This window comes from Sciurus vulgaris (genome assembly GCF_902686455.1).
Source record: "Sciurus vulgaris genome assembly, chromosome: X".
NCBI lineage: Eukaryota > Metazoa > Chordata > Mammalia > Rodentia > Sciuridae > Sciurus > Sciurus vulgaris.
This window is the reverse complement of record NC_136471.1, coordinates 19,453,184-19,476,428: the sequence shown is the minus strand read 5'-3', so window position 1 is coordinate 19,476,428 and position 23,245 is coordinate 19,453,184. Positions and strand designations below refer to the sequence as shown.

Below are 23,245 nucleotides of genomic sequence, written 5' to 3'. Positions count from 1 at the left end.
AAGATTATGTGTTATCTTCAGAATAAGCTGTTCAAACCAACTGCTGCCCTAGCAAATGATAGCCTAGTATGTACTTAGGCCAGATGGTCATGAAGCCTAAGAATGTACCATGGATCAATAGTCATAGGTCTCCAGTGGAGCACAGAGGATTGGACCCACCACTCTGAAGCATGCATGGTGAGTCACTTAAACACCATGTGCCCTTTAATTCCTCCTTGTTGGGCCCAGGTTAAGGCATTCAGAGGTACTATGATTCATAGGAAAAGATATAGGGAATGTATAAAAAAGAGGGAGAAACTTCTGGGATTCCAGAGTAGTCCAACAACTGGGTTGAGCACACTGTGTTTTGAGTTCCTCTTTACCACATAAATCTAGAAAGCTGGAGAGGCTCTGAACTCCTCCTGCTGAGGCTATTTTAATTTTAAGCAGAAAAGGTCAGGGGTCATTTATTAGCATGGGAGGATTATTGTTATCATTACCAAACAATATTTATCAGATAAATGTGCCAGACCATGCAGCATAGTAGTCATAGAAATGAATTTGACATTAGAGAAAGATTTTGGCTCCAATCCTGTCTCTTACTATCCATTGACATTGACCTTGGGCAAGTAATTTAATTCTCTGAGTTTCAGTTTTCTCCTCAAGAGCTAACATTAAAGCCTCCCTTCCAGTGTTGTAATCAGGATTTAATCTGTTGATGAATGTGAAGTTCTTAGTAAATCACAATCCACTAGGTAGTGGTTGTTGTGGTGTACAGAATGATGGAGACAGGGTTTTGGGAAAGAAAGATGTCATGAGGGCTGAGACCATGAAGCTCAAGTTTTGTAAAGAAAATGGCTCCTAAAACTTTCAGATAGGAGAACTGAGAGCATCTTAAGCAGATGCAATCACCTGAGCAAAGGTAAAATCATGGATGTGAGAATGGCATGTTTGAATAAAAATGGCATATCTATAGTTTGCTTACAGCTGTTCCAGAGGACACTGTGGGATCATTACCAAATCCAGAACTTCAGGGAGAGTTTAGGGTTAACAGGAAACCTGACCTAGAAATTTGAAAACCCAGGCACCTTATCATACCTGAACTCCAATGCTAAGCGTCATGCTTAAGCCACTGCAATAGTGACATAACCCAGATAGCAAGAGAGGCAGATGTGAGGTTAAGATGAAAATAACAACATGTCAGCTGGCCATTGAAATAGCTTTTTCCTTAAAGCAATTGAGCTCCTGTACAACTCAAATGAATAGCTAAGAGAAAGTACTCTGGAAAATATTAAGTTATTTAACAAATGGAATAAATATAAACATTTATACACACATACATACACAGATACATATATGCATGTATATAAGCATTATTGAAATTAGAAAAGGTTGATCATTGGAAAAAAAGAACAATTTAATGTGATATATCTTTTTTATATATATTTTTAGTTGTATATAGACAAAATACCTTTATTTTATTTTACTTTTATGTGGTGCTGAGGATGAATCAGTGCCTCACATGTGCTAGGCGAGGGCTCTACCACTGAGCCACAACCCCAGCCCCACTGATACATTTGCTTAAAATTCCACAACCTTCCTAACCTTGCCCTTATAATGTGCATTTTTCAGGGTGGAAGTGGTTTTCTTATAGCTTTAGTCAGATGGAGTGCTTTGGAGAGTTCCGGGAAGCAATACAGCCCCCAACTCATCTCCTTTTTAAGATCAGGACATGTATTTTATATTGGAAGATTCATTTGGAAGTCATTTAGGTCATCACTTGGATGGGCATGTTTTAATTCCTATTCCTACTGATGTTTGTCCTCATGAGTAGAACAGATGTGGTGAATGCAGGATGGATTTATACACACTGAAGGGGGCCTCTTCCAAGAATGGTAAATCCTTTGGTTTCCAAAACACTACAGATGAACTGATAAACCCCTAGAATGGGCACCTGGTGACTTGGCTGGCTCCATCCATATTCATTAAATCACTAAGCTATGAGTTTTCAGCTTTTCTCACTCTAATTCTCCCTTAGTGTCCTTGATTGTGTCTGCTCTTCAATATTCCATACCTTTCCATGTAGTTTCGTCTGCAAGACAGAAATAATAATGGCATCCACCCTGTGGGGTTGTTGGGAAGATAAAATGAATTGACCTACATAAAATGCCTAAAAGAATATAATGAACACTCAAAAACATGAGTTATTCTTATAATGGCTAACCCATCATTACCTCCTTCATGTTCTCTCTCTGAATGACACTGCCATCTGCCCATGTGCCTAAGGTGGAAACACTGACTTCATCTTTGACTACTACTACATCCTTACTCTGCCACATCTGAACAATTTGGTTCTGGTGGTTCTTCTTGATTCTGCATCTTCATCTACTCCTCCATACTAAACATTCCAAAATGCAATTCTAAAAGTGATTTGATTCTCTCACCATCCTCCCAACCCCCAGGAACACACACACTTAAAGTCTTCTACCAGCAAACCAGAGTGCCACTTTCAATCTGGTGGTATTCCCTTGCAGTGCCATGTTGAGAAGGATTAGGAGGTCACATCTGGGCTTAGTGGAATGGGGTGCTGTGACTGATTATCAATGTCTACTATGCAGAAGGGTGGGGGCCTGGAGGCTAATGGGCCACATGTTGTGAATTTATAGACCCTGCAACACTATCAAGGCCAAGCTCCTTAACAAGGCAGAGATGGCCCTGACAATCTGACCCATAATAAACCTTCCAGGCTTGCCTCTTGCCTCTCGCTTGTCTCTAGCTACACCAAAGTGTGTATCATGTCTAGAACGGCTGTACTCTATCTCGCCTCCATGTCTTTGCTCAGACTTTCCTGCCAGCTTGCAATTTTCTCCCCTTTCCACCTGACTCCTACACATTGTTTCTGACTCAGCTCAGTTTGTGACCACCCCAGTCTGGGTTTGCAGTTTTTCCTTTGTGTTTCCACAACTCCCTGTGCATTCTGCAATCAGTGCTTTAACCACATCACATAATTATATAGTTAGGTGTTTTTGCCCATCTTGTTGCCCCCCTCCCTCCAACTAGACGAGGAGCTTAGATGGGTAGGTACTCTGCTTTTCATTTTTGTATAGCCAGGGCCATGCAACAAACACAAATGGAGCACTAATTATGTGTTAGGCACTGGGAGTTACCTGACCTCAAGTTGATAAGTTCACGAATGAGTATTCACAAAGTACTCTGCCTGGGGCAAAGCTTCACCAAGCAGGGAGGTGCATCTGAACTGAGTTTTAAAGATAGAAAAGGGGAAATAATTATGAGTTAAGGAACCAGCACGTGCAGAATATTAGCAGCCACCATTTATTGAAAACTACTAAGCAAGGCATGGGCACTGGGTGAAGTGCTTTATGTACATTACAAGTATAAGAATTTAGAAAGGTCCAGGCAGGAATGAAAGAGTGGAACAGCAAGTTTGGCAACAGTGAGAACTTCAAGGTAGCTGGTGCATAGGATGGAGTTATTTTCTCTACCACACCCTTCTGCCTCGATATTCTGTCTCACCTTGGGCCCAGAGCAATAGGGCCAGCTGACTATGGACTGAACCTTTGAAATCGTGAGCCCTCTAAGTTTTCCTCCTCTAAGTTGTTCTTGTCAGGTATTTTAGTAACAGTGGCAAAAAGCTGACTAGCACAGATGGGTTCGGGGTTGGTTACTGATAGATAAGTTTGGAGAAGTAGTTTGGGGCCAAATTAGGAAAGGTTGGGTAAAAAGATTTGGCTTCATCACTCCTCATTCCTTCCTGAAACCCAGGGACAGCAAGGAGAATGCCCTTGGACTCCAAGCTGGCTAGTGGTGGGAAGGTACAATCTCTCCTTGAGGGAAGACCCTCATTCCTTAAGCTGAAAGACTCTAAACCCTACGAAGGTACTAAAAAATGCCACTTCAAGCTAAAGTATGACTTGCATATTGAGGCTTAGAAAGCCTTAAAACTGAAATGTGCATGATTTTCACAGATACTGCCCAAATCATTACCATTGTCCATCACCCCCAAGCCTATCTTTCCTATTCCAACTGTCATGCCATATGAAGTAGTATGTGGGGAGAAGTAGAGCCAGAACAGAAAAAAAGCTAAATGGAGAGACAAATTCATGGTTCCATGCTCAAAAATACCTGAGTCAGAAAAATAGTAGTGTATTATCTCTATGTGTGCACTAAAAATGATAAACAATCTATGAACCCACTAACGTGAAATGCCTGAGCTCCTTTTCATTATTGACTTAGTCTTTTAGTGCTGTGTGTCATAGGCTCAGAAATCAGCAGAAGCAAAGTGCAGGCATTCTTAATGCACTCCCACATACTTGTATAGAAAAGTTTCAGTGATCTGACCACATTTTGGAAGAATCTCTGAGTCCCCCAGCAGTTGGTGGTGTATGTGAATATGAGTAATATGTTGCCTCCCTGCACAAATAAGAAAGAAATGCTGAACAGGAGAGTGGGGGTGTGTTCCAAATTTAGTTTTTCTTCCAACCTCTGCCCATATGGTTGGTGGTTAAAAAAATGATTACCAAGCCAACAAAATGTAACCTGATATTAGGAGTTCCACTCTAACTCTACAAAACCAGGGCTAATACTAGCACACGTTATTCATTTATCCTAATGCTCTCTGATAGCAGGGCTGAACCCAAAAAGCGGTCCTCACCTCTGTGCCCTAGTGAACTGCCTTATAACTCTCATCTAGGTTTAGATGTGACTGATGAGATTGGTTAGTAGAGACTTAAGGTGGAGCCCATGAACCTCAACAAGAAATATGAAGTTTTGAACACAAAAATTTATGGAGCATGTTAACAGTTTCCAAGTTAAGGAAGTTTCCAAGTCCCAGATTCCTAGAAGTCAGAGTCACTAAAAATGAGGGGTGTTTCTTTGTCAGCATAACTTTGGAAGACAAGAATTTTCTCTCATTCATGGTAGAAAGAACTATCGATTTAAGCCAAGAAACTTTGAAGATGAAGGAAAAGTAAATGAATCCTCCAAATGTACCCTCTCACTCAGTGATGGGCTGATAAATGTTTAACAACTGTCTCTCTCTCAAAAAAAAAGTATGCATGCCATTTTATTTTAAGTTTTACTAGAATAAAGGATGGGCAGCCCTTGATGTATAGATACAAACATATAATACCCTTTATTATAAATTCAATATAGTCAATTGGTTCTCACAGAACGCTTTCATTGATTTTTGCCAGACTCCTACATCTGTAGCCAAACTATGGTCAAAATTGATGAACTAGTTCCTATAGGAATATTGGTTGATATACTGGTTTATATTAAGAACAACACAAAAGTGAAATAATAAAGACATATGTTGGAACTTCACTCCATCAATGAAAGGAGTGACTTGTTTGTTGAATTGGATAATAGTTTTCAAATGCTGGAAGAACATTTCCTCAACTTTTTGTGCTATTTGCAATGTAATGGTTACAAATACAACATGATTTTAAGTTTAAGCTGCACTATGAACATTTTACAATCACTTTCTTAAGTCTAGAGAATCAACAAAATAATAAATTAAGCCTGGACTTCTAGTTTTTGCTCAAGTCTGTGGGGTAACTATCATGGCCAACTTAAGGGCACCAATACGATGACACTAAATAAAAAGTTAGGAAAGTATATAGTATTTCCTCCACACAGATGCAATAGACATATAACCTTAAGAGCAGAGATAGTTATAAAATATAATAAAGTAATTAGGTTGTGATAAGTTTTGAGAGTCACTTTTTTAAAAAATAAGATTCATTTCCTTGTAAATTTATATAATTTAAGTTGTAGTAATGGCTATGTTCAACAACAGGCCCACAAAAATTCTGAAAATTTAACAGTTGGCTCTCATGAACCAAAGTAAGTCAGCTCTAAATAGGCCCATTTAAGATGACTTTTGAGACTATTTCACCAAAGGAATTAGGGATACAAGGCAGAGACAAAGAGATTGGGCTATACCACCCTACTCAAAGTATGGTGTATTACTCTGATACTTATTGCTCATCTACAAGAATATAAGTACAGAAATGGAAAGAAATCACTTAGAAAATTTTATAGTATATTGACAGAGATATTTAGACCTGTTGAAACTCATAATTAAAAACTGTGACTTGAGTTGGTTGCAATGGTGTATGCCTGCAATCCCAGCTACTGTAGAGGCTGAAGCAGGAGAATCGCAAATTCAAGGTCAGTCTCTGCAAATTAGCAAGATCCAATCTCAAAAATTTTTAAAAAAGGGCTGTGGATGAAGCTCAGTGTTACAGCACTTGCTTAGCATGTACTAGGCCCTGGATTCAACCCCTAGTAATGCCAAAAATGTGGCTTCTGTTTTATGTTTTGTAGGCCTTTTTGTCATTTGTTTTTCCTAGACTTTTCCCCCCAACAGGATTTAACTCAAGGTAATGTACCACTGAGTCGCATCCCCAGCCATTTTTATTTTTTAAAGATGGGGAGGGTTGCTGAGACTGGCCTTTGACTTGTGATCCTCCTGCCTCTGCCTTCCAAGTCACTGGGATTACAGACTTGTATCACTGCATCCAGCTAATTTATCTTTTATTATATTCTGCAAAAGTATTGGTCCATGGCAGAGTTGGGAGGGAAATAAAAGCCTTGAGTTACAGATAACTTGAGATGCATTATTCTAATTTGTGTGAACAGAATTTGATGGGAGAGAGGTGCAAGAGATGAGTGTGAACGATACAACCTTGGTCTTGACAATTCAGTCATTTGAGTTAATGATTTTTAGCTGGGTAGGGGAGCTCTAGCCCAGGTTTGCTTTTCTAACAGGAGGGCAGGAAGGCCACAGCCTGGAAATAATTGGGGAGACATGAGAACTGGATTCTTGTAGTAGCAAAACAAATCCGGAGGCTGTGAGTGACAGAGGATGTTGAAAAGAATGGTTCCCTGGCAAAATCTCTGCCATTCCTAAGGATCCACTTGCTTAGGAAAATAGTTACAGAAAATCATAATTGGTGACATGTGCTCAAATGCAAACAACCAGAGAGACTCTCTTCTCCATGCCTCTTTCCTTCCTCCAGCCTGAAAAACTGCCTCAATGGTTTGGTCCACCATTTTGGTTCTCTTTTGCCCTATTTACATATTTAGGTTATAAAATTAGAGTACCTCAAAGCTGTTCAGGATCTTGGAAATCAAGAGCCCATGTTGGAGGCATCTGTCCACTCTCTGACACCTCACCCCCATCCAGCCAATCTTGCTGAAATATGTTTATTTAATTTCTAGTCAAATGCCTCTAGAGTCAGGAAGCTGACTGTTTCCTAGAGCAGTCCATTCCATTGCAGAATAGCTCAAAGGGTGAGAAAGTTCACCCTTCCGTCAGTCAAAATATGACTTCTTGTAAATTCCATGCATTGGTACAGATCTACCCTCTTCCATATGCAAGACTTCTACATAATAGAAGACAACATTCACATCTCCTGAATTCTTCTCTTGTGTAGACTGAACATTGCAACTGCTTTTCACTGTCTTCCCACTACCCTTTCTCACATTCTTCCCCAACCCTTTCACTCTCCTCATGATGATGTCTAGATCACAGATACTCAGTGCCTGCCCCAGCTCCTACTCCAGTGTTGACTAGGTCAGGGATCTCCTATGTCAATCCTCACAGTTTCAGCTGCTAGAAACTGAAGGGTACATTGAGGAAGCCAGCTTAAGAAGCAGTGAGAATGTGACATACAGTTCTTGCACTTGGTCTAAGTTCCATCCCCAGCATCACGAAACAGAAATACAAAATCTAAACAAAGTTACACATGAATAACTGAAATTATTAATTTATTCATGGGACCGGGGATGGAACCAGGGCCTCCCACATGCTAGGCAAGTGTCCTACCTCTGAACTACAACCCTAGACCTGAAATGTTTATTGACCACCTACTAAGTGACAATTACTAAGCAAGGCCAAGGAGGGAAGCAGAAGTCAGTGACTGAGAGCTGAGTCTTTAAGGTGAGAACAGGAGTGCCAGCACAGACAATCTCCTAATCTGTAGCTCATTGATGGACTTAAATAGTAATATAATTACCAAGTAAATAAAAACAGAGCAAAGGCCATTCTACAAATTCTGGTCTTTGAGGAGAGAGCAGGGGGAAATCTCATTAGCACCTACCGAATGAGAAGTGTTCACACAGAAAGAAAAAGACATGCTTGCTACCCTCTCAGGAGCTTATGGTTAGTTGGGGAAATCACTTTACTCCAAAACCCATCCTGAAGGTGCTAATGAGATTTCCCCTGCTCACACAGACTGCCTGCAGATACTAGAATTTTTAGAATTGCCTCTACTCTGTTTTTACTTACTTGGTAATTATATTACTGCTTTAGTTCATCAATGAGCTACAAATTAGCAGATTCTGTCCATGATGACACGCCTGTTCTCACCTTAAAGTCTTATTTACCATCAATCATATACATTAGGATTGTTGTTTTAAAAAAAGACTAGAAAGCAGTTTTTAAAAATCAGCAGCTATATTTGGAAATGGTAAAAACCATAAGTGCCATGAACCATTTTGGCAGATTATTAAACATCTCTTACCCAGGTATGAACGTAGGCAGGCTCTATGACAAGGCTTCTTTTCACAAAAAACTCACCTCACAATATCCTGCCAGTAACTTTATTCCTACTAAAGTGAATGGGTAATCTCCTTGGATTTGACACAGGCAAATAAAAGAAAAAATAGAGGCAATGGCTGCATCTCTGTTCTTTTTGCCATCTTAAGAAAAGCTATAGGAGAGTGCTTTCTTAATTGGAGAGATTGAATAGTGTGTGTATTTGTGTGTGTGTGTGTGTGTACACATGCCATTTGGGGGCCCTTATGGAAGGTCAGTGATGCAAAGCTTCTGATGCCCCTTTGAGTCCTTCCTCCTTTCAAAGCAAGACTTCAGCTATGGCTTCATTTCTGATCTCCATCTACAGTTGCTAGAACTTTCCACACAAATCACTTCCAGCTTTTTCTCATTCTGCAGGTTCACAATTCCTTCTTCTTCTTCTTCTTTTTTTTTTTTTGCAGTACTGGGAATCGAACTCAGGGCCTTGGGCTTGCGAGGCAAGCACTCTACCAGCTATCTCCCCAGCCCTCACAAGTCCTTCTTACACTGGACTCCTCTGATTTGACTCTTTAGGAGATCAAGAGATAGCTCCGCTTGGAGAGCACTCGCCTAGCATGCGTGAGGACCACAGTTTGAATCCCCAGACCTGCTGATTTGACTCTTCTAATAGACTTTTTTTTTTTTTTAATGAGGGACACTTCCAACCACTGCACAGGTTTCATTAGACATCTCTGCCTTCCTCTACAATATGATATTTCTTCTTGCAGAAGAGCACTTTCTATTTGGTGGCACATAGCATGCTCTCCCAGATCCTGTGGGGATCTTACCTTACAAGTTTTGCTTCACTTCTGTTTGTTAGAGGTTTTGGCCTTTCCACTTTCCTACTGGTTCCTCCCCTACTTTTCTACCAGATGATCACTGAATCTCTCCTTCTCATTCCTTTCTATCCATACTAGATAACCACACAAACCACACATTAGTTGAGGCTGTTCATAAGCTGGTCAACCTGGCTTCTGTTCAGAGAAAACTGAAAATCGAGATTGCACCATGTAGGCAAATCCATGCATTCAAGTTTTCTCTTAATTTGAAAACTGATTATAAAATACAGTGGTCTCAAATTGGTCACACTATTCCTCAGAGTAACCCCATTCTTAGAGTTATGTGTAAGCCCCCAAAGCAAGTATATCTCTTACAGCATTCTCCCTAATAAAAGTCAAATTCCCTAATGGCTCAGATAGGAAAGTATCACAGAGCAGAGACCTAGAAATGAAAACCTCAGAATAATCTCCTCCCAAATAATAAACAAAATCCCGAATGTGTCTCAAGGTATGGTAACTTCATGGAAAGATTTTACCTTTTCCTCCTCTCATCTGTCACCAGCTTACCTGTAGTAATTCCCCAGTCAACACTAAGGCATGGGGAAGGCCCATTTTTTGGTACACTTCTCAACTGTCAGATAATATCACTGCTAAGTCCTTCTTTGTGAGCCCTGGAAGCAATACAAAGCTCTAGGGTGAGGTGGGATTGGCTGTCTTGTCAATCTATTAGCAAGAACCACCTGGTTTGTATCTGTGAAAAGTGCTATTATAGTGAGCTTTGCTTCCTTCAGCTTCCCTGTGGCATTTGATCTCTAAAAGAAAAGATCAAGACATGAAAGCAGATTGCTTGTAGCTAAGAGCAAGATAGAATGGAAAGAATCAGGGGCCCTTTCTTGACCCTCTGAAATCATTGTCCACCCCTGCCCTCACTGCCCCACTACCACCAAAGAAAACAAAACATAACTAGCTGTGATTCTTTCAAGATGTAGGTGCCTACTACTGTTGTGACTATGTGGTTATTTGCACAACTTAGCAGACATATTTGTCATTGTTTAAATATCTTCTCAGAGACTTCAGACCACCCTGGGCTAAAAACAAGTTAACGAGTAACTGAAAATGCCACCTTGGGGATGGAGAAGAGAACACATCATAATGAAAATTATTGGCCAGAACATTTGGGACTTAATTTATAATTTTGGCTAAAGGCTTTTGGCAAATAAAACTAACTTATAACCCAATGGTACTAAGCAATATTAACAACATTACCCTAAATGGGCATGCTGTTTTAGAGTCTAAGTATTTCCATATCCATTATCACACACTTTTCATTCCATAACAAATAAGGTGAGCAGGTTGGCAAATATTTTATCACCATTTTTGCAAGTGAGGAAATGGGGGCTCAGAGAAGCTGAATGATTTTGTCCAAGGCCACGATACAAGGGAATGGCAGGGACAGAGCTGGGATCCAGTTTGTTTGACTATGTGAATGGTAGTGCCCTTCCCTTTATGTCTCAAGTGTCAGCACCCTAAAGGTTGGAGGGTGTCCCATTTGCCCATGAGATGGGATCTACCTCCCAGGGGTAACATGGAGTCCTCTTGCACTGAGAGCACATGTTTGAGGGAGTCATTAGGAGCCCTTGACTGAGAGTTCAGGGAGTGGATTACTTATTGAGAAGCAACCTGCAACTAAGTGTCAGAGATCTGAATGGTGGGTTTCCAAAGAGTGCAAGAAGTAGAATTGGATTTGTTCTAACTTTAGAGCACATTTTGAGAGAACAGACATAATTGATTCCTGGACTTGTTATCAACAGGGAAGTAAAAATAGATATATTACTGTATCTAATGTATTTTGAACTTTTCACAGGACTCAACATTTTTCCCATAGAAAACCCTAGGACATTTCATTCCTCTACAGTCTTTCTACCTATTCTTTTGTAAGCATCACAATTTGTTTTAAATCATTAATATTTTGCAGATGTCTCCATGGTGAAAGGGCTATCATAAACTTCCTCCATTGGTCTTACCTTTTCACTAGATTAACCCATTAATGAACTTATTAATACATGGTGATTACCAACTCCCATTTACGAGGATTTGAGATTTGACAATTTATTAGAATAGTTAAGCCATGAAGTGTCTTTGGCCTCTTCTATGTACACAGGAGCATTAGCAGTAGGGATATATGGTTATACTTAATCTGGTGTAAACATTTTTAAAAAATAAAGAAAAAAGAAAAAAGAACAGCTTTAAAAATATTTCCTGCTAGGCTTGAGGGTGCAAGTCTGTAATCCCAGTAACTTGGGAGCCTGAGGCAGGAGGTTCAGAAGTTCAAAGCTAGTCCCAGCAGTTCAGCAAGGCCCTAAGGACTTGGCAAGACCCTGTCTCAAAATAGAAAAGTAAGAAGTGGTTAAGTGCCCCTGGGTTCAATTCTTGGTACAAAAAAATTCCTAATTTCTCGTTCTTTGAAGTTATTGTTATTTCGCCTTTAGATTGTAAAGTAACTATACAGAGGGAATATCTAGTACAGAAAGTCATGGGACCCACATGACTTTAATGGCTTCCTCCACAGTACTGATGCCAAGAAGTGATCCGCAAGGGGCAGGCTTCTGCTCTCCCCGATAGTACTTGGAGATGACAGAAAAGACTGGCAAAAGGGACCAGTCTAGACCTGAAAATCACCTTCACCTTGAACCTCAGCTCAAGAACAAGTAGCAGGGTTTCTCTTTGTCGTCCCTACACTGACACCTGAGACACTGAAAGTTTTTCCAGGACTAGCATTTCCACAAGAAGGATTTGTTTACCATGGACAAAAATAGTCAATTAGTTTTGATACTGGTATAAGCCCTTTGCTATTGGTTTAAGCCCCAAGATGAGCTCTACTCTCCAGCTCCCCACCAACTAGCTCAAGCTCCTTTTACTGCCATGTGGTGACAGGGAATGTTTCTATTGTCTGCAGTCCATTTCTACTTTCCCCATTCAAATAGGCTCATGCAGTATCCATGTCACCCTACCCTGTTTTTGATCAGCTTGAGACAAGATTATCTTTTTTTCTGAACTGTACAGTTATAAAGACATTAAGTTCACCAGAATGTTCTGGCTATATGCACAGAGTAGAGTAAGCTAGAGCAAGAAAAGGGTTAAGGAAGACAAAGTTGGGGGAATGGGAATGCAGATGTCTCTGTGACTGATGTTTCCTGCTAGAAGTTGCTTTGTATGTTCCAATTGTATTTCCAACAAGTGTGTGTGTATGTGTGTGTGTGCGCGCACGCGTGTGTGTGTGCTTCTGTGCAGGTAAGAGTGGGGACTTGGTGAGAGGAGGCAGACACTCAGGATGCTGATCATCACATCTTGGCCAGAGCGTCTCAGGGATTGGTCCCAGCCAGAGCACTGGGAGTAGCCAGCTTCCTAAACAGCTTACAATAAGAGCGCTGACAAAGTCATAACTAAGAACACTGCTGCAGTCAGGCTAGCAAAAAAAGAAAAATAGTCAGCTTCTTATGCCAGCTTCATTGTGGATGAAGATCCATTTCAGGAGGGGAGCCTGTCTATACATGAGTATTCAAACTCACAGGCCCAATTCAATCTCTGTAGAAAACACATGAACTAGGGATGCTGAGAAAACTAAAGAACTACCAGAGATTTTGGAATAATAGTAATCTGGGTTGTTTTAAATATTTGTAGAACCTAGTGAGTAAAAAGTACTTTCACACTCTTTATCACATTTGATTTTCAAAATAACTTATTGAAATGTGAAAAATAAGGGCAATTATACCCATTTTACAGCTGAATAAACTGAGACTCAGAGCAGCCGAATAACTTGCTCAAGGTCCCACTGCTAGTAAATATAACTAAAATGTCCTAATCAATCATGTAGATGACTGAGTCTTGCAGTCCTTTTAAATTTCCTAGAATATTGAGCTCACTATTGGGCAGCTTAGTGGCTATTAAGCTGAAATGTCACAAGTATTCAATTAGAAGTTGGCAAGGGCTATACATAAATCACCTAAGGATCTTGTTAACATGACCTTCTGTAGATCTTGAGGCAGGACCTGAGATTCTGCATTTTTAACAAGCTCCCAAACAATACAAATGCTGCTGGTCTATGGACCCCAGTTGGAGTAACAAAAGCTAAGGAGATATTGCTGAATGTTGGTTGCCCAGTTTTATTTGCCTTTCATGGATTTTAAAAGAACGCCCAAAACATTCATAGGCTCCTTGAGCTTCCATGAGTTATTAGTGGCTGCAACAATAGACCAGTAATAGTAGATATCATTTTGTGAGTACTAAGTAGGTGCCAGGTACTACAACAGATGATTTGTGTGGATTATTTTATTTAAAATCCACAATAGTAAACACTATTGTCTCAATTTTTTAGATGAGAAAGCAGGCTAAGAGAGATTAAGTAACCCACTGCTATGGTTTGAATGCTAGTTGTCTTCTTCATTTCTGCTAAAATTGAATCCCCAATGCTACAGTCTTTAAGGGGGTTGGGTAAGGAGTTGATTGGTCTTTTCTTTGTAAAAGGCCTAAAGAGTACTAGGTAGGTCCATTTTTGTCCTTCTATTTCTTGTGCTGGGGGAGAACACAGCATCTGTCCAGTTTGCCCTTCTGCCTTCTGCCACATAAGAATACAGCATCTGCCCCCTCCATCACTTGAGATGGCATCAAGAAGGCGTTTATCAGATGCCAAATGCTGGCACCATGATCTTCAACTTCCCAGCTACCAGGACTTTGAGAAATTAATTTTGACCATTTGTAAATTACTCACTTAAGGTATTTTTATAGCATCACAAATGGAGTAGGACACGCATCAAAAGGAAACATATATTACCCTTGGTTCTGAGAAATGAAAGATATTGGTGAAGATGTAACTCTGGGTAAGATATCACCAACAATTAAATTCAACAGATAGGAGAAGCCCCTAAAAATTCTATTTTCAACTTAGAAATAACAATCATGGAAAAATGACTTTGGGATGAAGAGTTTTAAAAGTGAATATTACCCCAATATTCTGAGGTGTGGGCAACCCTTTGTAAGAAGCCTGGTTTGCCAGATTGGAAAAGTCAGGAGGGTTAGAATAGGTAAAATGAGGCCTTTCCTAAGTGGAAATAGAGCTTAGGAGAAGGGAACAAGTAAACTGCATGATTAGATGAAAATACAAAAGATATCCCCCAAAGACTCTGATAAGTACCTTGCCAGAGACCAAAGCCAAACAAATGAACAAAATCTCAGACTGCTGGCACTTGAATAGCCTACAAGTGTTGTCTGTGCATTCCCTTTATTTTACAAATGGAGAAACTAACTTCTAAAAAGTAGAAGGAGCTTTTCTTATGACACATTGGAGTTAGAAGCAAAGTGAAGAATAGAACCAAGGTGTCCTGTACTTCATAAAGTGCATCAAAAAATGTAAGAAATGAGCCAGGGAAGTCAATCAATAGGATCATTTGCTAATCATGGTGCAAAAAGCCTGTCGAGTGGCCAAAGGGAGATATAAGAGAATCTGAACATACTCTGAGCCATGCTCTTTATTCACAAGTTGTCTTTTGGAGGAGGCAATTTGGAGTACTAAATGAAATGGGGGTAAATGCACATGATGTTCCAAGTCAAGTTGACTAAATAAATGGATGCTGATGAATCACCAGGACCAGATGGCATCTACCCAGATTCTGGGTAAAATTATGCAACAGCTGACCAAAGTGTATATCCTGTCATTCCAAGTAGCTGTTATGCCATACGCCTGGCAGATTGGCAATGAGTCTCTTCTCCATGAGAAGCACTTCAAAGGGGACCCAAGGAACTTCAGGCTAGTAGGATCACTGATCATGTTAGGCAAGTGTAATATATTGCAGTAAAAGCATAATTTTCCCTACAAACGAAATGAACTACCTCTTGTATAGTGTTTTACAGATTAAAAAGTACTTAGGGTTAATCATGCCTAACAAATTGACTAGAATTTGTTGAGAGAATCAATTGTGCACATGGAGAAAGGGAAACCAAAGATGTAATCCATATAGATCTTGAAAAGTCCCTGCAAGGTCCCCCACCAAACACTGTTTAAAAATGTTAAATCACAATGGAGTTGTGGGGTAGTATTTTGAAATGAATAGAGATGTGACTCAGGCAGGAAATCATGATAGGAATAAGCAGGAATTTTTCTGGAGAAGTATGAACAGTGGTGAGTCCTAGGCATCAGTGCTGGGACTAGTTAGCATTTTGGTGAATCACCTGGGCAACCTTTAGATGACATAAGTTTTTCCAGGTATAGGTTGAGCACCCCTTACAAAAGTGATTGAGACCAGAAGTGTTTCAGATTTTGGAGTTTTTTGGGATTTTGGAATATCTGTATGACCTTACCAGTTGAGCATCCCTAATCCAAAAATCCAAAATCTAAAATGCTGGGGAGTGATATTGGCCAAATTATATTGTTATATTGTGTGCATGTATGCATATGCAACAATAAATCCAAACATTATATACAACTATAATGTGCAATTAATAATGTGGGGAAAAAAAAGAAATAAAATCCAGAAGTTTTTGAGCACCATGTCAGCACTCAAAAAGTTTTAGATTTCAGTGTACTTTGGATTTCAGATTTTGAGATTGAAAATGCTAAACCTGCACCAAAGTACAAAACTGACATTTTATAACTATATTGATAAGCAGAGAAAAATAAGATTCAGAGGAGACTCAATCGAGGAGTAGCCTCTGAAACCTGACTGCCTGGCTCTGAATCCTGACTATGATTTTAGTGACTACATGATATTAGGTGAGTCACTCTACCATGTCCAGTAGCAGTATTCTCATTTGTAAAGTGAGAAGAATAACTGCAGCTCAGAGTTGTGTTGTGAAATAGGAGATAATGTGACATGAGACAGTGCATATACAATTCTGGCACACTGTTTGGAATGTAGTAAGTGACCAATAAACATTAGTTTTTATTATTTTTACTTTCTTGTTTATTTAACATTCTTCTAATAAGAAGTTAGGATCTGGCTGCTCATTTTATGTCCCATGGAACCCCAGAGACACTGCAGACCATTTCTTAAAGCAGTGGCAGGATTTGTTTTAGTAATTCATAGGACAGTGATAACTAGGGACTTGGTTGTAAAAAATTTCACAGGGGGGAGCTAACAATTATGGGGTATGTAGTATGCTAGATACTAGAATAGATGCTTTATAAAATTTCCCCCTTGATTTAATCTTACAAGAGTACTATCAAATTGGGGTTATGATTCCCATTTGATGGAGGAGGAAATAGAGACCTTGTCTCTGGTAATGCCAACTCATAAGTAGTAGAGTCAGGTTTGCTCTACTCTAAAAACCATTTTCCTTTTTCTGCATCATGCTTGAATTGTACTTTGAGGGGCAGACATGATTTAAGAAGTAAGAAAAGAAGCATATCTATGCAGAAATAAACATGGGCTATGGTATGAAGATAGAAACCAGAATAGTATTTTTTATTGGGTTCATTGACCACAAATACAGATATTTTTACTGAAGTGGGAGGCTCCTGTGGGGCTAAAAATAGGAAATAAAATCAGAAGCATAGTTTAGGCTAGAGCAGAAGGCTCTCTCAGAACTCTTCTAAAGATCTGAGCTTTATCCTCAATGCAATGGGGACAGGATGAAGGCAGCCGAGCTACAGAGAGGTATGAGATGCTTTAGAAAGATTAACCTGGCATCTGTGCATGATGAATTGATGGAATCTTTTGCCTGGGTCCCTGATTCTTTGTTCTCTAATCTGCTAGCCTAAGGCTCTCAAATACTCCTGCCTTACTCTGGAAGCCTAGAGACCACTCAGGATGTAATTGCAATAGCATATACAGGAGGGAATAGAAGGGAAGCAGTAATAGAAGTAGGAAAAAAATGACAAAGAAAGAATCAACAGGGATTTGGGACCCACTTGCATATGAGAAGTAAGGGAGAAGAAATAATCAAAGATGATTTTAGTTAAAGCCCCAATGACTGGGAGAATGATGGTAGCATTAGAAAAACAAGGACATCAAGGGAGAACCAGTTTGAGATGGTCAGTTGATAAATTTGACTTACGACACACCCAGTTGGGGATGATGGTGGTGAAGAGAGATAGAAATGATTAGTAAGCAGCTGCACGTGTGGGATGGTAGCTCAGGAGAGCAGTTGAGACTGGAGGTAATGATTTTATATGTTATCTCCATAGTGGTATAATAGTTAAAGATTGTTCACTGTAGCATTATCCAAAACAGCCAAGGAGTGGAAGGTTTAGCATTTTTCACTAAATGTCTACTGATGGATAAATGGATGAAATTATGGTATATACATACAATAGAATAATACCGGGTCTTAAAAAATGAAGAAAATCCTGCCATATGCTACACATGAAGAAAGCTTGTAGACAGCATACTAAGTGAAATAAGCCAATAACTGAAAAACAGGGGGCTGGGGCTATCGCTCAGTAGGTAGAGAGCTTGCCTCGAATGCACAAAGTCCTGGGTTCAATCCCCAGCAGCAGGAAAAAAAAACTGAAAAATAAATACAGCATGATTCCACTTTATATGAGTTATCTAAAGCCATCAAACTCATAGAAAATGAAATTAACATTGTAGTTGACAGGGGCTGGAAGATAAGAGTTAGTGATGTTCATTGGGCATAGAGCTTTAATCATGCAAGATGAAAAAGTTCTAGAAACCTGTTGTAGAAAAATATGGATATAATTAACAATATTGTAATATACACTTAAAAATCTGTGAAGAGGGGCCCAGTTCAGTGGCACACACCTGTAATTCCAGTGACTTGGGGGGCTGAGACAGGAGGATCACAAGTTCAAAGCCAGCCTCAGTAACTTAGCAAGGCCCTAAGCCATTTAGAGAGACCCTGTCTCAAAACAAAAATAAAAAAAAGGACTGGGGATGTGGCTGAGTGGTAAAGTGACTCTGAGTTCAATCCCCAGTACCAAAAGAAATTGTTCAGAGGATAGATTTCTTGTTAATTGTTTTTTTACCCCAATAAAAATAACTTAAAATTATAAGAATATTGAGCTAATTCAATAAAATAATAAAAAGTCAACAAAAAATGATCTGACATTACATCTCAAAGCCCTAGAAAAAGAACAGATCGGCCCCAAAAGTAGTAGAAGACAGGACGTAATTAAAATCAGAGCTGAAATCAATGAAATTGAAACAACAGGAACAATTCAAAAAATTGACAAAACAAAAAGTTGATTCTTTGAAAAAATAAACAAAATTGATAAACCACACTAATGAAGAGGAGAGATAAAACTCAAATTACTAAAATTTCTGATGAAAAGGGCAATATCATGACAGACACTATTGAAATGCAAAACATAATAAGCAGCTATTTTGAAAATCTATACTCCAATAAAATAGAAAATCTTGAAGACATTGACAAATTTCTAGAGACATATGATCCACCCAAACTGAATCAGGAGGACATATACAATTTAAGCAGATCAATTTCAACCAATAAAATAGAAGAAGCCTACCAACCAAGAAAAACCTAGGACCAGATGGATTCTCAGCTGAGTTCTACAAAACCTTCAAAGAAGAACTCATTCCAATACTTCTCAAAGTATTCCAGGAAATAGAAGAGGAGGGAACCCTTTCAAACTCTATGAAGCTAGTATCACCCTGATACCAAAACCAGGCAAAGACACACCCAAGGAAAGAAAACTTTAGACCACTATCCCTGATGAACATAGATGTAAAAATTCTTAACACAATTCTGGCAAATTACATACAAAAACATATTAAAAAGATAGTGCACCATGATCAAGTGGGTTTATCCCAGGGATTCAAGGTTGGTTCAACATCCAGAAATCAATAAATGTAATTCATCACATCAATAGACTTAAAGTTAAGAATTATATGATCATTTCAACAGATGCAGAAAAAGCATTTCATGAAATACAACACCCCTTCATGCTCAAAACATTAGAAAAAATAGGGATAGTAGGAACACACCTCAACATCATAAAGGCTATCTATGCTAAGCCCAAGGCCAACATCATTCTAAATGAACAAAACCTGAAAGCATTCCCTCTAATAACTAGAACAAGACAGGAATGCTTTCTTTCACCACTTCTATTCAACATCATCCTTGAAACTCTAGCCTGAGCAATTAAACAGACCAAAGAAATTAAAGGGATACAAATAGGAAAAGAAGAACTCAAACTATCACTATTTGCCAATGCATGATTCTATATTTAGAGAATCCAAAATATTCTCCCAGAAAACTTCTAGAACTAATAAATGAATTCAGCAAAGTAGCAGGATATAAAATTAACACTCATAAATCTAATGCATTTCTATTCCTAAGTGATGAATCCTCTGAAAGAGAAATTAGGAAAACTACCCCATTCACAATAGCCTCAAAAGAAAAAATACTTGGGAATCTAACAAAAGAGGTGAAAGACCTCTATAATGAAAACTACAGAAAATTAACAAAAGAAATTAAAGAAAACCTTAGGAGATGGAAAGAGTTCCCATGTTCTTGGGTAGGCAGAATTAATATTGTCAAAATGGCCACACTACCAAAAGTGCTATAGAGATTCAATGCAGTTTCAATTAAAATCTCAACGATGTACCTCATAGAAAGAGAAAGCAATCATGAAATTCATTTGGAAAAATAAGAGACCCAAAATAGCTAAAGCAATCCTTAGCGGGAAGAGTGAAGCAGGAGGTATCACAATACTGGAACCTGACCTATACTACAGAGCAACAGTAACAAAAACAGCATGGTATTGGCACCAAAATAGGCAGGTAGGCCAGGGGTACAAAATAGAAGACACAGAGAAAAACCCACATAGATACAATTTTCTCATACTAGACAAAGGTGAGAAAAAACATAGAATGGAGAAAAGATAGTCTCTTCGACAAATTGCGCTGGGAAAAATGGAAATCCATATGCAGCAAAATGAAACTAAACCCCTATCTCTCATCCTGCACAAAACTCAACACAAAATGGATCAAGGACCTAGGAATTAGACCAGAGACCATGCACCAAATAGAAGAAAAAGTAGGTCCAAATCTTCATCATGTTGGCTTAGGACCAGACTTCCTTAACATGACTCCCAAGGCACAAGAAATAAAAGCAGAAATCAATAATTGGGATAGATTCAAACTAAAAACTTTTTCTCAGCTAAAGAAACTATCAGCAATGTGAAGAGAGAGCCTACAGAGTGGGAGAAAATATTTACCACACACACTTCAGATAGAGCACTAATCTCCAGAATCTGTAAAGAAGTCAAAAACCTGAACACCAAAAATACAAATAATCCAGTCAATAAATGGGCTAAGGAAATGAGCAGACACTTCACGGAAGAAGATGTACAAGCAATCAACAGATATATGAAAATTTTTCCACATCTCTAGTAATTAGAGAAATGCAAATCAAATCTACCCTAAGATTTCATCTCACCCCAATTAGAATGGCGATTATCAAGAACACAAGCAACAATAGGTGTTGGCGAGGATGTGGGGAGAAAGGTACACTCATACATTGCTGGTGGGGTTGCAAATTAGTGCAGCCACTCTGGAAAGCAGTATGGAGATTCCTTAGAAAACTTGGAATGGAACCACCATTTGACCCAGTTATCCTAGTTCTTAGCCTATACCCAAAGGACTTAAAATCAGCATACTATAGTGACACAGCCACATCAATGTTTATAGCAGCTCAATTCACAATATTGTAATGCCCTTCAACAGATGAATGAATAAAGAAATTGTAGTATATATACACAATGGAATATTACTCAGCAATAAAGAGGAATAAAATTATGGCATTTGCAGGTAAATGGATGGAGTTGGAGAATATCATGCTAAGTGAGATAAGCCAATCCCCCAAAACCAAAGGCCAGATATTTTCTCTGATAAGTGGATGCTGATACATAATGGAGGGACAGGGGGATAAGGAAAGAATGGAGGAATGTTGGATTATATAGAGGGAAATAAAGGAAGGGGAGGGGGTGGGGGGAAGGAAAGATGGTGGGTGAGACAAACATCATTACCCTATATACATGTGTGATTACACAAACGGTGTGACTCTACATCTTGTACAACTAGAGAAATGAAAAGTTGCACTCCATTTGTGTACAATGAATCAAAATGCATTCTACTGTCATGTATAACTAATTAGAACAAATAATAAAACATTTTAAAAAAATAGTTGAAATAGGGAGAATGCATAAGATCTTCATTCTATCTGGAGAGGAAAAGCCAGAGGCTTAAGAAGAGATTTCTGGTAACCAGTTTCAGGGCAGGATTAGGAAGAAGACCTAGTGAAGGAAAGTGGCTGCAAGAGGACAGGGGGCATGTAGTGTGTCAGAGACCATGGGCAATAGGGCTTCAGGCAGAAGGCTGTATACTGCAGATGAAGAATATGGTGCTAAAATCAAAAGGACCCAGTTAGATTTCTAATTCCTCCATTTAGAGAAATCTCATTCCTTCTATGAGCCCCAGTATTTTTTACCTGTAAAATGGAAGAACAGCTATTATTGTGAAAGGACTTTATAAGCTGTAATCCATAACTCAGATGTAAGCATTTTTTTGTTATTGTTCTGCCTTCTTGATCCATCAGGCCTATGTTATTTTTTGTATTAGTATTGTTTTTATGTACTTTTGTAGTGAGGTTGTCATAGCCAATTGGCTATGTGTTGGACAGTGCATGAGAAAACAAAATAGACAAGAAAGTCAGGAAATGGCTCTTTCTTCAAAAGTTATCCCATCATTGGTTTTCATAAGACTTCCCAGGTTGCATTTGTTTTCATAACTGAGAAGAACCAAGACAATCTCCAATGGGAAATGAAGCCAATAGATAAGGTCAGTTCAGTTTAGATAATGAAAAACAGGAATTTACCTATTTAACTTATCTGAGACCATGGGTGAAAACAAAGGCTACCTGAAAAATTCACTTTTTGAGAATATAGTCTTTCCTAGAATAGTCGATGGCATTGTGTGTTGCAGGGAATTTAGAGACAATATATAATATAGAATGTAGTCTGTTGACTTTTTTTTTCCTATTTGTGATGGAACCCAGGGCCTCACACGTGCTAGGCAAGCACTTTACCACTACAATACATCCTCTGTCCTTTTTAATTTGTATTTTGATGCAGGCTTTTACAAAGCTGCCCAGGTCATCATCCTGCCCCAGCCTCCTGAGTGGCTGGGATTACAAGTGTGTGCCACTAGGCCCAACTCAGTTGATTTTTAATATGTGAGCACCACCATTTTAGTGCAGCTCTGAGCTAGCACAAATTGGTTACCTGCAAGGAAGCGGAGTTGATTTTTCACTTTCATCATTCCATCACCAGAGCCTCCAATGCACTCATCTTCATCATCCCCACAGTCTCCACTTTCAAGTCCTTCCTCATCCAGGTTTTGATCTAGAACTCTTCCCTTGGGCACAGACATGGTTCTCAGGAGCTGAAAGGAAATAGCCAGAAATGTAGCAGATCTTCATATTTCTCAGGTAGGTCGAGAACAAGGGTGTTACTAACAGGAGGCATTAAAAGGTAGATGAATGTTTAAGAATCATTTTCAAATTTAAATATATAAAATATAATTTATAGAATATAAGATGCTGATCCTCCTTAGAGTGTCATACTTATGAACCCTTCCATGACATTTGATATGATTCTCTACTCCTTAATTCCACTTAAATCATGCAACAGTCAGAGTATATATTGCATTAGACCTTTATATACCATGATATCCAAGTTCCTAAAAGTCTCTATAGAACACACTAATGATAGGGTAGGGGGACATGATAGGGTAGGGGGACACTAAGGTCAGAAAGATTCCTATGAAACCTCCCAGAACCATATGTACATTCATGAAATAAAAACAAGAAATGCTTCTCACCAAATTAAGAGACTAGCAGTGCCCTTTTA

At 39.0% G+C, this 23,245-nt stretch overlaps 1 protein-coding gene across 1 annotated transcript in view; it reads right to left on the bottom strand.

Moving 5' to 3' along the window:
• Positions 1-23,245, bottom strand: part of GPC3 (glypican 3) — a 414,363-nt gene that overhangs the window by 30,956 nt on the left and 360,162 nt on the right. Inside the window, exon 7 of the mRNA XM_079123994.1 lies at positions 22,619-22,778. Within this exon, the coding sequence (XP_078980120.1) occupies positions 22,619-22,778 (160 nt within the window). The remainder of the gene's footprint in view (positions 1-22,618; positions 22,779-23,245) is intronic.